The 14,362-nt window shown below is 42.6% G+C and overlaps 3 protein-coding genes across 4 annotated transcripts; 2 read left to right on the top strand and 1 right to left on the bottom strand.

Moving 5' to 3' along the window:
• The first annotated feature begins 225 nt into the window (after positions 1 to 225).
• LOC128300625 (electron transfer flavoprotein-ubiquinone oxidoreductase, mitochondrial) lies at positions 226 to 2,593 on the top strand. Its single transcript, XM_053036752.1, has 4 exons — positions 226 to 452; positions 606 to 725; positions 786 to 1,920; positions 1,988 to 2,593. The coding sequence occupies exons 1-4, from the start codon at positions 422 to 424 to the stop codon at positions 2,523 to 2,525; spliced, it is 1,824 nt and encodes a 607-aa protein (XP_052892712.1). The 5' UTR covers positions 226 to 421; the 3' UTR covers positions 2,526 to 2,593.
• A 78-nt stretch (positions 2,594 to 2,671) lies between these two features.
• Positions 2,672 to 4,034, bottom strand: LOC128300627 (vesicle transport protein USE1). The gene is made up of 5 exons (XM_053036753.1): positions 3,810 to 4,034; positions 3,417 to 3,741; positions 3,289 to 3,351; positions 3,070 to 3,211; positions 2,672 to 2,988 (listed from the first exon to the last, which is right to left on the bottom strand). Exons 1-5 carry the CDS (start codon positions 3,950 to 3,952, stop codon positions 2,945 to 2,947), a joined length of 717 nt encoding a protein of 238 aa, XP_052892713.1. The 5' UTR covers positions 3,953 to 4,034; the 3' UTR covers positions 2,672 to 2,944.
• A 357-nt stretch (positions 4,035 to 4,391) lies between these two features.
• On the top strand, positions 4,392 to 10,163 carry LOC128300736 (transportin-1). 2 transcript variants are annotated; one of them, XM_053036909.1, is made up of 8 exons: positions 4,392 to 5,025; positions 5,166 to 6,058; positions 6,092 to 7,089; positions 7,172 to 7,343; positions 7,442 to 7,537; positions 8,420 to 8,495; positions 9,011 to 9,185; positions 9,259 to 10,163. In XM_053036909.1, exons 1-8 carry the CDS (start codon positions 4,931 to 4,933, stop codon positions 9,364 to 9,366), a joined length of 2,613 nt encoding a protein of 870 aa, XP_052892869.1. In that variant the 5' UTR covers positions 4,392 to 4,930; the 3' UTR covers positions 9,367 to 10,163. The 2 variants fall into 2 exon arrangements, with proteins under 2 accessions (XP_052892869.1, XP_052892868.1); XM_053036908.1 differs by having other exon boundaries at positions 4,392 to 5,029; positions 5,101 to 7,089.
• Positions 10,164 to 14,362: the final 4,199 nt, after the last annotated feature.

Here is a 14,362-nt window from a genome sequence, read left to right as displayed (position 1 = left end):
TGAGACCAGAAAATTGGCATTCCGTGGCACAATTTCGTTCACCCAGGAGCACAAGAAAAGGAAGAAAAAGAAGCAGGAATTATCATTCTTGCTAATCAACAAATACATTCGCTCAGCTGTTTTGGAACCGCTTCAACTGGTCAGCGATACGAAACGAGTCCGATTACGAAGCCGATTACAGAACTGCATCGAAATTCGCTTGTCACAGCAATACGAGTGCGATCGAACGCACTTTGTTTGGTGTTCTGTGCGTGAAGTGATCAACTGGTATTTGTGTCAACATCAGCAGAGACCGTCTTGTCTTGCTCCAGAGTTCTCCCAACCCACGGTGCGGGATTAAATTTTAATACCTTGCGAGGAGGTCACTAAATTACATAACGACGCGTTTGCCTGTGCACGACCAGTGCTGGGGGGAAGTAGGATGGCTCGAAACATGCTAAACATTGCCAAGTGTAAGTAAAGTGAATCAGGTTAGCGAGTGTGCCGGGGCGATTCCTTGAGGTGCACATTGGACTTTGACCTTGGTCGACGTTGCGCGAATGTTTTGACGAGATGCTGCGGTTAATTTTCACAATCTGGCGTAATAGAGTTCGTTTCGTTTGCAGATGCTCGAACGATACTGAATCGCCAGCAGGCTCGTTACTATTCCGAGGTTTCGGCACAATTCCCGAAAATAACCACCCATTACACGATCCATCCCCGGGATAAAGATGCACGATGGGGAGGTAAGCAATCAAGGAGATACGGACTATCTGGGAATATAATAATAACTTCATGTTTCGCAGAGGTCGACATGGAACGCTTCGTGGACGAAGCGGACATCCTTATCGTCGGTGGAGGCCCAGCAGGACTTTCAGCGGCTATTCGTGCAAAACAGCTAGCTGCTGAAAAGGGCCAAGAGCTACGTGTTTGTTTAGTGGAAAAGGCAGCCGAAGTAGGTGGACACATTCTGTCTGGAGCATGCCTTGATCCGGTCGCTCTGAACGAGCTCATCCCGGACTGGAAGGAACAGGGCGCCCCACTGAACACACCGGTAACGCATGACAAATTTTCCTACCTCACCGAGTCCGGCAAACTCCCGATTCCAATCTTTCCCGGATGGCCAATGGACAACCGGGGGAACTACGTCGTACGATTAGGGCACGTTGTTGCCTGGCTCGGCCAACAAGCGGAGGCACTCGGTGTGGAAATCTATCCCGGTACGGCCGCAGCCGAGCTACTGTTCCATGAGGATGGTTCAGTGAAAGGTATTGCGACGGGTGATGTGGGAATCGGTAAGGATGGTGCACCGAAGGATACGTTCGCACGCGGTATGGAACTGCACGCGAAAACAACCATCTTTGCCGAGGGATGCCGTGGCCATCTTTCCAAACAGCTAATGTCACGCTTCGGCCTGAACGCGGCAAACGATCCTCAAACGTACGGTATTGGATTGAAGGAAGTGTGGGAAATTAAGGCGGAAAATCATAAACCCGGTCTAGTGGAGCATACGATCGGTTGGCCGCTGGACAAGAACACTTACGGGGGATCGTTTCTTTACCATCTGAATGAGCCAACGCCACTGGTTGCGGTTGGCTTTGTGGTTGGTTTGGATTATGTTAATCCATACCTGAGCCCGTTCCAGGAGTTCCAGCGTTTTAAAACACACCCGAAAGTGCGGGACACGTTCGAGGGTGGTAGTCGTATTGCGTATGGTGCGCGTGCCCTGAACGAGGGAGGATTTCAGAGCATTCCCAAGCTAACGTTCCCGGGCGGATGTTTGGTCGGATGTGGTGCTGGTTTCATGAATGTGCCACGTGTGAAGGGTAGTCATTATGCGATGAAGAGCGGTATGTTGGCGGCCGAAAGTGCTTGCGACGTTGTCTTTTCTGGGGCTTCACAAGAGAAAGCTGGCCTGGAACCTAAAGACTACCCAGATCGGTAAGGAATTCCATTTTATTACTTTGTGACTGACGTTTATATTATTTCGAAACTCTCTCTTTCACAGTATAAAAGAATCGTACGTATGGAAAGATCTTTACAAAGTTCGAAACTCTCGTCCCAGTTTCCACACCGGACTTGGCCTGTATGGAGGTGTTGCGTACAGTGGCTTTAGCATCCTTGTCGGCGGTCGTGAACCGTGGACGTTGCACCATGGATCGCCAGATCACACTCGGCTAAAACCTGCCAAGGAATGTACACCGATTGAGTATCCCAAACCCGATGGCAAGCTAACGTTCGATTTACTGTCATCGGTTGCGCTGACCGGTACCAATCACGAGGGCGACCAACCAGCACACCTTACGCTGAAGGACGATACTGTCCCCGTGAAGAACAATTTAACCATCTACGATGGTCCGGAAGCACGGTTCTGTCCGGCCGGTGTGTATGAGTACGTGGCAAACGACGAGGGCGGCAATATGAAACTGCAAATTAACGCGCAGAACTGCATCCACTGCAAAACATGCGACATTAAGGACATCACGCAGAACATCAACTGGGTGGTACCGGAGGGTGGTGGTGGTCCAGCCTACAACGGTATGTGAGTCGCGTGTTGCACTATGGTAGCACAATGGCTGTCGCCGCCAGGACCGAGCGACAGGGTCGAATTTATACTGTTAAGTAATAAAGTTTTCACAGCCGAAACATTCCGCAACAAGTACCTCCAATATCACACAATGTGACAGAAACGTAATCGAGGCAGATCTTTACAAAAGAAGGGTTTAGTTTTGTATATTATTCATACTCTCAATAAAGCCACAATTTACAACAACAAAAATGCAGATACTGATCAACAACAACACAGCATTCTCACTTCAATTTCGTGCTTTGTCCTGTGCAACCGATCAAACTAGCTTAAGAGCAGCAAGGGCAGTAGCAGCTTGCTTTGATGCGTTGTCTTTTCTTCTTGCCCGTTTGTGTCCCCGCAACCAATAATTATTTTACCATCGCTAACCATGGTGTCCTAGTACACTCTCTTTTTCATTATTTTCATAAACATTACCATAACTGAAACAAGAAAGGAACCAGTTTTAAATGTGTCGAAGAAATCATTAAAATTAAATGCGATTTTACAGTTTTTGTACTTACATATGAATGTCACTATAACGAATACTATCATCAGCCACATCCAACATTTACACGCCTTCTTCGAGTTTTCCTGCAGCTTGGATGACTCCGTCGTAAGCGAAGATGTGTTTTGGTCAGTTAGCTTAGATGATTTGGATACGATCTGTAAAAGCGAAATGATACAAATGCACATGAGTTTTCTGTCCGAGAAGATACATGAATAGAATTCCTAGCAAATACCTCAGTGTCTTTCTTCAGAATCTTGTTGGCGGTTTCTGTCTGTTCCTTCAAATTTCTTGTTAACTGAAAAATGCAAAAGAGAAAAGTTAGTGAAGCCTATTCAGATAATCTAGCAATCATTACCTTACCCGTAACATATCCTCCGCAAGCTTTTCCTGTTCCGTTGAGTATTGTTTAACCGTCTGTTCCAGGTTTTCCGCTACCTTCTGGCCGGCGCGTCTTCGTATCGTCGAAAAGTTTCCATTAAATAGCTCGCTACGTAGTTCCCTTTCGAACGACTGCTTTTGAAACTGTCGAACCTCGCGCATTACATCGTCCCCGATCGGTTCCGTGGCTCTTGGTTTGTACCGGAGTCGTTCCTTCTCTGACGCCGAAGGTTCAGCATAGCCGGACGCCTGCTTCAATTCGGTGCATTGATTTCGGTACATTTCTAGCAATTTATCCTCCGGTGGACTGCAAAACAAAAACGAAGGCTCGATTCAACATATCGCCCGAAGCATAAGCCGCACCCTTTAACTTACTCCGGCTGTTCGCCCAACTCTTCAACCATGATGTCCAACGATCGAATGTACTTTTTCAAGCGCCAGTCCTGTTTGTCTACGGCTACAATCTCTTCGCACTGTGCAATCAAACTGCGAATATTTATTTCCAACTTCGATGCCATAGCTTTCTGTGCAGAAAACTGTGTCCGTTGATGCGGTTGTTGCTCGAGTACAGAAAGAAATTGGCTGTTTCATGCAAAATATCGACCCGGTCGACACGTAAACAAACTTTGACCGTTGTCACAAATGTCAAAGCCAACAGTACCGTTCACTCAAAATACCAAAAAATTAAATTCTTGTTTGGACATAGTAGTTTCCATGTTATCATTATCATTTTGCCGTGGTAAAATAGTAATCTAATCAAATCTAATTTTAGGATGAACTTTATGCGATACAAACCGTGTTAGAAACGATTTTCAACATCCTTCGCTACCGCGAAATATTTCAATCCCAAACGGTTATGATACAGCCTCTCTCACCGAACAGCTGTCACATGGATGTCAAAAACGTCAATTCTTTCTTCATAGAAAAATTGACAGTCGCCCGCGTTGTAAAGGAAAAAGGTGAAATTTTTGCGGCGGAAAAAGATTGCATTTTGTCAGGAATTGGCACAGTTCTACGCTTCAAGTGAAGCAAGTTTTCACCAGCGAGTCAGTGCAACAATTCGTAGCAACACGAGGGTCGGCGGAAGAGAACTATACCAGAAGCTTTTGCGAAGAGTTTGGAAAGTGCACGCATTCGCATTCACCGAACACAGGTACATACACCAGCCGTGCAAAGCAACTGGCTGACAGAAGCACCCAACTGAGGCACGCTTTTCTTTGGGGCGACATCTTTTTATCCTATTGTTTCGAGACAGTTCCCGGATCGTACGAACGATTAAGTGACTAACAATTCGCGTTCGATAAGGGAGCAGCAACATATTTTAAGTGGCAGATTAGTTACAAGTTTTATCATTGCGACGATTGGGCTTACACGGTTTCTGGCCCCAAACGTGCGGTCAGCATTAGCAGTAGCATTTTTGTGATATACAGAACAAAGCGGGAAGGCAAAGGTGGACAGCATAAACAGATCGATTGGATTGTCCAATATTCAGCATAATGTCGTGGGAACCGCAACCGGATGGCCTGAGCCAGATCATCACACTGCTGAAGCAGTCACAATCCAAGGATAATATGGTACAACGTGCCGTGCAGCTGGTACGTAGATGGCGCACCCAGACAGGGCAAGTGTACTCATTTTAATGTCACACTTTTTCCCATCGTTACAGAAATTGGAAGAACTTAACCAGTATCCGGATTTCAACAACTATCTGATCTACGTACTGACGAAACTGACTTCCGAAAATGAACCGACTCGATCGCTGTCTGGGCTGATTCTGAAAAACAACATTCGCATCCACGGTGCACAGCTACAACCGGAAATCCTGGAGTACATCAAGCAGGAATGTCTGATGGCACTCAGCGATCCGTCACCGTTGATACGAGCGACGGCCGGAATTCTCATCACGACCATCGCCAATACGGGCGGACTACAGAACTGGCCGGCACTGTTGCCAACGCTATGCGATATGCTCGATTCGCAGGATTACATCGTGTGCGAGGGTGCGTTTGGTGCGTTGCAGAAAATTTGTGAAGATTCGGCCGACACGCTCGACAGCAGTGCGCTGAACCGTCCACTGAACGTCATGATTCCAAAGTTCCTGCAGTTTTTCCGCCATTCGAGCCCGAGCATTCGGTCGTACGCGATCGCTTGCATCAACCAATTCATCGTCAATCGCACCCAGGCACTGATGGTACACATCGACACGTTCATCGAAAATTTGTTCCACATTTCGTCGGACGATGATCGCGAGGTGCGGAAGAATGTGTGCCGGGGATTGGTAATGTTGCTGGAAGTGCGTATCGATCGGCTGATGCCACATATGAACAGTATTATCGAGTACATGCTGGTGCAGACGCAGGATTCGGACGAAACGTCACTGAATGCTTGTGAGTTCTGGCTATCGCTTGCCGAACAGAACATCTGCAAGGAAGTGCTGACGCCCCATCTGCCCCGCTTGGTACCGGTGCTGGTGCGTGGCATGAAGTACAGCGATATCGATATCATGGTACTGAAGGGTGATGTGGAGGAGGACGAAATGATTCCGGACCGCGAGGAAGACATCAAGCCACGTTTCCACAAGTCTCGAACGATCACGCAGAAACCTTCAATCGGTGCGGGTACTAGTGGCAGCGACAGTGCGGTACGATCAATGGAAGGCAACGATGATGACGATGACATCGATGACCCGTACGTTGATATGAATGACGACAGTAACCCGTCCGATTGGAACTTACGAAAGTGTAGTGCGGCCACCCTGGACGTGCTAGCAAACGTCTATAAGGACGAATTCCTGCCGATCCTGTTGCCCATACTGAAGGAAACGCTCTTTCACGAGGAGTGGTTGGTGAAGGAGAGTGGCATTCTGGCGCTGGGTGCGATCGCGGAAGGCTGCATGACTGGTATGGTGCCACATCTGCCCGAGCTGATTCCGTATCTGATCGTGTGCTTGTCGGACAAAAAAGCACTCGTACGATCCATCACCTGCTGGACGCTGTCACGCTATGCCCATTGGGTCGTCAGTCAGCCGCACGATCAGTATCTGAAGCCGCTGATGAAGGAGCTGTTGAAACGCATCCTGGATGCGAACAAGCGCGTACAGGAAGCGGCCTGTTCGGCTTTTGCTACCCTCGAGGAGGAAGCATGCACTGAGCTAGTGCCGTATCTGGGCTTTATACTGGATACGCTTGTGTTTGCCTTCCGGAAGTATCAGCACAAAAATCTGCTTATTCTGTACGATGCAATCGGTACGCTGGCGGATTCGGTCGGACATCATCTGAACAAACCGGAATACATAAGCATGCTAATGCCACCGTTGATCGAAAAATGGAACAATCTCAAGGACGAAGACAAAGATTTGTTTCCGCTGCTCGAGTGTCTGTCCAGCGTTGCCACGGCACTGCACTCGGGCTTTCTGCCCTACTCTGAGCCGGTCTACCGTCGATGCATATCATTGATACAGCAAACATTGATTCAAGATGTGGCGAGCACCTCGAACCCGACACAGTTCGAGCAGCCGGACAAAGATTTTATGATCGTTGCGCTGGATTTGCTATCGGGACTGGCGGAGGGATTGGATTGTTACATCGAGTCGCTGGTTTCGAGCAGCAACATAATGCAGTTGTTGTACCAGTGCATGCAAGATTCGATGCCTGAGGTAATAAATAACGAATTGTGTGTTTATACATTATACATTCCAAACGAAACTAATCGCTTGTATTGTTTCATCCTTCCTACAGGTGCGCCAATCATCCTTCGCCCTTTTAGGTGATTTGACGAAAGCATGCTTCCAGCATGTACACCCACACATAGCCGATTTTTTGCCGATTCTGGGCCATAATCTAAACCCGGAGTACATTTCCGTCTGTAACAATGCGACTTGGGCTATTGGGGAGATCAGTATTAAACTGAGTAAGTATATGAGGCTGTAAGAGTAGTTTAATAGTTTATTTATCGATACACAAGCTTATTGCAAACCTTTTTATGTAACCATTTTCTCTCCCTCCCAGTGGAAGATACTAAGCCGTACATTCCGTTGGTGTTGGGGCCGCTAATTGAAATCATCAACAATACCAACACACCCAAGACTTTGTTGGAAAATACCGGTAAGTAAATCACGTCTCGCGGTAAACTACAGTTGAATATTTCATTTTTTAAAATATCAAACACACATAATTTAAATTTATATTGTTCATTTAAACATGATGAACAAATTTGTATGGTTCACTTTTTCCTATCTATTTGCCTGTGATATTATCGTGACCATTTTATATTTGTGTTTCCTGTTGTGTAATGTATTTGCTTACAAATTTGCAGCCCATGTGTTCCACAGGGTGTTCCACACAGTTTGTAGATACGAAGTTTTTCTTTAATAATGTGAAACCCCAGATAACACCGATCGGCACTGTTACGGAATATCAGAAATTTTATCATAAAGCACTTTATTCATCAACAACTTAAGAATCAATTGATGAATCATTCATCAATTTGAGGGGCAGAATCAGTCCAAATGGAATCTTAATTGTTTCACCGCATCTAGCTGTGGAGATACCTTATTCGATATTATTTTCAAATTGTTATCAAAATTAATCCAATTTTGATTCAAAATATGAAACAATATTACAAAAAAGATTGGGTTACAAATTATTAAAAAAAAAAATCGATTATCACTATGTAGCAGGCCACCCTGTAGAACTCGAAAGGCGATGATCACGTTAATCAATTTGTTTGCAACATTTTCTGTGTCTGATACGTGTGTTCTCTGTTACCGGGGCAGCATTAGCAGTTTGGTTTTGTTGTAGAAATATTATTCTATTTACGGTCGAAAAGTGTTGAGGGATAATGATAAGAAAAGTGTGCAACCATAATTTTTTATCATTCGTCCCGCCAGCCATGCCGTATGATCGATGAGTTTTGTCATGCCATTTCCATGTTGTTTACTATTGGTTTTGTTTTTCTTTCTCTTTTCCTTTTCTTTTCCTGTACAGCGATAACAATTGGGCGTCTAGGTCTCGTGTGCCCCTTAGAAGTGGCTCCTTCATTACAACAGTTTGTGCGACAGTGGTGTGTAACTAAATTATTTCGCAAATACCGTCATCGTTTTTTGTCATATTTATTAATTTCTCCTAACAGGGTGGTAACCTTAGTACGACACGAATGTTTTTTTTTTCTTTTGTCCAATGTTGTTTGATTAAGATGTCTAATGTTTAATTTATTAGTTTCTGGTTTTTTTTTGTTATTTTACACAAATTTCATTTTGTGTTGTTTACGTGTCCATTGAACTTGTTGGTACACGGAGAATTAATTCAACAAGCGTGTTATGTCACTTGGACATATTGTAGAAATGTAGAATGCAAGTAGTCAACTCAGCTGCTAGAAGGAGACACCTTTTCTTGCTCCCGGCATTTCTGCGTGTATTTTCCCAATTATACAATCCACTGAAAGAACAAAGTTTCAGTTAAATTAATATGATTTCATCGTATCAGTTATTGCTACCAAATTTGCGATGGTGCATTTCATCATATAGTATATTAATTGAGTCATATCCAATTGAACCTTTAATCAAAACAAAAATGCAGGTGCTCGTCGCTGCGCAACATCCGCGATAATGAAGAAAAAGATTCCGCTTTCCGTGGGATGTGTCAAATGATCACGGTCAATCCCGTTGGCGTGGTGCCTGATTTTATCTTCTTCTGCGATGCAGCCGCATCATGGATGACACCACAGAAGGATCTGCATGAGATGCTGCAAAAGGTAGCTACAAACATATAAGCGAGGATGATTGAAGCAAAACGAACTATCACATCTTTGTACAATTTGTTTTTAGATTCTGCAGGGTTTTAAGGTGCAAGTGGGCGAAGAAAATTGGAGCCGTTTCGTCGAACAGTTTCCACCCCAGCTGAGCGAACGTTTGGCTGTAATGTACAGCATCTAAGCCGGACGTCCTTCGGATTGATGTAAGGCGGTGAGTGGCACGTCCTAATGGAAACTGAAAGTACTATTAATTCTTCCTTCCACACTGGGGGCATTTAAATGGTCCGCAAAAGGAAATGAAAATATTGGAAAAGTTTGGTAAACTGTTCTTAAAATGTCGGGCGTCGTGTTTGACAAACACTGCAATGATCAGATGTGCTGGTTTAATTTTATCAATGAATTTGAACAGGAGCGATGAAGTATTTTTTGGAAAGCTTTGCTACGTCCCATAGGCGTTATTATGCGAATCTAATTATATCGTTGTGCTATAAAAGGATTGAAGGTGATGTTCTTTAATGCTCTTTTTTATTTCTTTCCATTTGTATTGAACGCCAGATGAAAAGTGTTCAACATGACTTTCGAAAACACCTTATAGTAATTGGCATAGGCATACGCAACGTCGAACAATTAAACTAAACCCTAAGTAGTAGTTGCATTGTCCAGTCCACCTTACACAGCGAGGCTTTTATTTGATCATTCTAGAATCTGGCAATAATCCCAATACTTAGTTTTGAAGGTTGTGATCATACGGTTCACGCTTTATATAATATGCTTGGAATGATCATGTCCCCATTCACGGTTCGATGGTGAAGATCGAATAACGACTGGACTAGATTTTTTAAAGTTTGTGCAAAATTGTATGAAGAACCATCACCGCTATTTGCATGTAAATGTAAACGCCATGTTTCAATTGTTTCATAATTTCGAAACTCCTTTTCTAGGACATCATTAGCAGGCAGTACTCATCAAACCTAATAGTTTATTTGGTTATTGGTTTTCATTAACGTGTAAGCTGCCAGGAAAAGCTTTGCAGCTGTGCAGCTTATTGAGCATTGTAAAGTTGAAGATTTACGTTGCAACTCATGTTTGCCAGCACGTATATATGTATGTATATGCATGTGCGCAGCATTTTAGTTACATCCATACATCTTCCCTACTCGTCAAAAATTCCTTATACTAATTCCTTCCGTGTATATCCTCCCGGAAAGTAACAGAGAAAAAAAAATATAATCAACACATACAAACTTGAGCCAACAGCAAATGAAGAAAAAACTCAAACTGAAATTAATTTAAATTCGAATAAGTAACACCAGAGTGTGTAATACTCTCCTATTGGAGACTTCTGGCGTTTAAAACGTAGGTGTTTAGGGTAATGCTAGCGTAGGGCAAGAGTAAAACAATTTTAGGAATCGTTTATCAGAAAGCATAGAGAACAGAAGGCATTAAAGGATACATAAGTCTAGCGAAGAGATGATAGGGCTGTGCAAGTACTCAGTAACGTTGTTGAAACAAGGAGATAGGGCGGAAACGGAAACATACCAAAATGAACACGATATCCAACATTGCCAAGAAAAGGGATGAGAGAAAAGCGTTAAAAGTTAGGGAACATTTTAAGAAAAATTTACTAGGGTCTCACGCTAGGGTTAGGGAATCTAGGGAAAACAAACGAATAGGGAACTCAGTATGTGTGATTGAGCAAAATGCGATGGATGAATGAGTGTTTGAGTGTTGTGAGAAAGCCGCGAGCGCTTAATTTCCGTAGTACCGAAGCAAAGATATAGCTCTCGGTTTGGGGCTCTCCGTAGTGTTTTATTTTCAAAAAACAAAAACTTAACGATAAAGGTAGCCTAAAAGTGGTCCAATTCTTCATGACCAGCACATGTGCAACAGAACCAGATGTAGCAAATTTCGCATCTTCATAACGTGCAAAACTAATAGAAACATCCATTCGCTATGTGTGCGTGTTTTTTTTTGTGTAATAGGAATCTATAAATCATAAGTGTAACAATTTTCTTTCCTTTTATTTTGATCCGGTGCAAAGACCGGTCCAAAAAAAAACAGGGCAAACAAGAAGCAGTGATATTATTATTAGACCAGGAACAAATACGTAAGGTAGTAGGGAACTCGAGGCAGCTTAGGGTTAAGAAGTTAAGCAAGGAAGCATATTCGTCGCGTTCGCGTTCGCAAAAGTATATCTCGGGTCGTCTCATTCGCGTTATATTATCGTCGGGTTTCGGGTCGCGTTTAAAAAAGCTCCGTGTCGCACCGTGCGATTATTAAATATCTCGCGTACCTCGTTCGTTAAACTGTAATCGTGTTTAGGGGGGGAGGCGAAAGCGAGGAAAACGTTGTATAAATCGTTGCAAACGGGTTTTTTTTTCTACGTTTTTCATTCAATTTGTTGAAAGCTGTTCCAATATGTGGAGCGGGAGCGTGTGGTTGTTGTTTTCAAATCGTCCTGCAGTTTATTAATCTCCATTAACGGACATTTACCATTAGTGTTGTTCAGCCAGAGCGCAAAGATGCTTCGTGGTTTGTGTTAAATCATTCGAATAAATTGTAGAAACTTAAACAAAACAAAACTATAAAGTAAATTAAAAAAAAAAAACACCCAGAACTGAAGCAATTCAGCCCGCGCTGTGTCGGCTTTTGCTAATAGATCAATTTACGGAATTGGCGGAATCTAAGTCTGATTACCTTCTTCTTAAACAAGACAGGAAATAAACACTGAGTCTGACTGGTTTTATGTTTTAACAGCTCTGCACAAAATCAATCCCTTGCCGCCGGCCCACAAAAAGAAAAAGGGTGTTCGCGTCCGGTGTACAAATCAAAACAGCAAATCAATGGTGCACGCAAGATGTGGTGTGTAGATAATGTAGGCAGACAACAGGCTGAACTGTACGTGTGTGTGCCATTAGGATAGTCAAAGATATTATTTATTTGTTCCAGCAAAAAGAAGCTACCGAAAGAGAGAGAGAGGCAGAGTGGCAGTGGGATAGTAAATGAATTTAAAAGCGTAAATCCGTAAATCCACAAACGAAACTCAAGGCACAACAATGGGGGAGAGAGAAAATAATATATTCTAAAGCAAACTGAAACTGATACCAATCTGCAAAGAGAGAAAACAAAAACGAAAAACAGGAACTTTACATACACCTTAGCAAAACGGGCATGCAAATAGGGTATGCGCGTAACTAATTTATTAATTGCTGATCATATACCCAAAACACACCACGGAATATATGTGAACCAAGCCTTAACAGGGGGGGGGTAAAATCGAAGAGTTTAAGCTTAAAATGGTGTGAACGTTTTCTTCGCAACTTTACAATCCGCTAAACATAACATAATGCCGTCGATTGGTGGTTGGAGTACACGTGTAGTTAACAAAACTCTAAAAGACTGAACTTGCAATCCAGAACATATTTCCATGCAACCACACAAACACACACACGCACACCTACAGACAGTAGAGAACTAAGAAACAAAAAGTGTAACTCATACGAAATCCTGAAGACGAAAAAAAAAACATTGTTAGGTTAGGGTACCTCTGAATAGGAAAAGATTCCACCAAACCACCTCCCCCATTTGTGATGTGTTTTTTTTTAGTTGCTAGCATCCTTATCCCAAGCTAGACGTTCGTTTTTGATCGTAAATGTGTGTTAAATCCTCGCCATCCAAGCTAGTGTCCACCCATGATTCAATTCCATCTTACAACAGTATCAAATTCCCGCGCTCTATTCGGTAATTTAAAAATGGTTTTACTAATAGAACCACAAACCAAACGATGCAGCAAAGAAGAAGGTACCTTACCATTCTTGGGGTACACACGTAGTATCCACTTAGTTACTGGTTTTGACTAAATTGTTTCCTTTCTTGCACATTGCAAGCGCGCTAGTTAAGGGTATTTTTGTTGTGTATGTTATTATATTGTGTCGTCTTACCGTTGCATGGTTGATGTTTTCACTATTTGTTTTAACCACTATAAATACATTATTAAAAACTAGATTCTCAGAAACGACACATGAACCTGATTGTTTCAAATATTACAAAAACCAATGCCAAACCAAACCTCCCACAGCAGTGTTGTAGAATTTAATTGCAAAAGAAAAAGAGAAAGAGAGAGAGAAAGTGTAGAATTAATACAAAAAAAAAAAGAAAGAATGGTAATATATGTGGCGGGACCGAAGAACAGTGCTGTAACTCTAATATGACAAAGGAAATTCATTTAAATGTAAAAGAAGGCTGTGTGTAAAAGGATTGATGATCTAGGAAGGGAATTTATAAATGTTCTAAATATCGAATTATGCAAGGGAAGAAAAAAATAACTTTAAAAGAAAACATAAAAACCACAGATCAAAATCGAACAAATCAAACGCACACCGCCGTAATTGTTGTGATATACCATGTGCTCCATACAACCACATAACAACAAAATGGTTTGTTCTCCAATACTCTAATACTCGTTTCGTTAATTGAATTGTCCAAACTGAAAAGATTCAGCTTTTTTTGTTTTTTTGTACTGTTTTAAAATACATTTTTGCATCGTTTTTGCAAAACTGTTATTAATGGAGGAGAAGAAAAAGTATGCGCAACAGTGGTCAACTTTCGTTCAAGCATAGTAATTTATTTAATTAACTGACGGAAATCGTACCAAGGAAAAACGGAAAAAAAAGAAACTAATACAGAAATACTAAACAAAAGAATGAACAAATATAGAAAACAAGAAAACAAACCATACAACAAAAACCCGCTTGAAACTAAGAAGCAACAGTGAGAGAGAGAGAAAGAAGAAGGAGAAGAAGAAAAAGAAAAAGCCACTGAACACAATTCTAAATCGGGTCGTCGTTCCTCACAAAACACATAGTACATTATTGTGCGTGCAACTTATCCTCTCGTCCGATCGTCTGTTTCCTCGCGTCGCGTATATTAGGGATCGTATAAAGGAAAAACCACATTCGGGTGCAACTCGCGTAAATCTCGCCGTGATCGTGTATACTCATCGTCGTCGTCGCGTTCGTATTATCGTATTTATCTCGCGTGTTCGTGTCGCGGTTATTCGTCCGGTATTGAAAAAAGGGCAATTGAGGAGTAGGGTAACTCAGATAGGGTGATAATACAGTAGGGATGTTTGTTTTTTTTTCTGTTGTTGTTTCTCTTAGTATATGTAATAGGGTAAA

Source organism: Anopheles moucheti, chromosome 3, assembly GCF_943734755.1.
Source record: "Anopheles moucheti chromosome 3, idAnoMoucSN_F20_07, whole genome shotgun sequence".
Classification (NCBI taxonomy): domain Eukaryota; kingdom Metazoa; phylum Arthropoda; class Insecta; order Diptera; family Culicidae; genus Anopheles; species Anopheles moucheti.
Note: the sequence above shows the minus strand (reverse complement) of the source record. Positions and strands in the feature narration are given on the sequence as shown.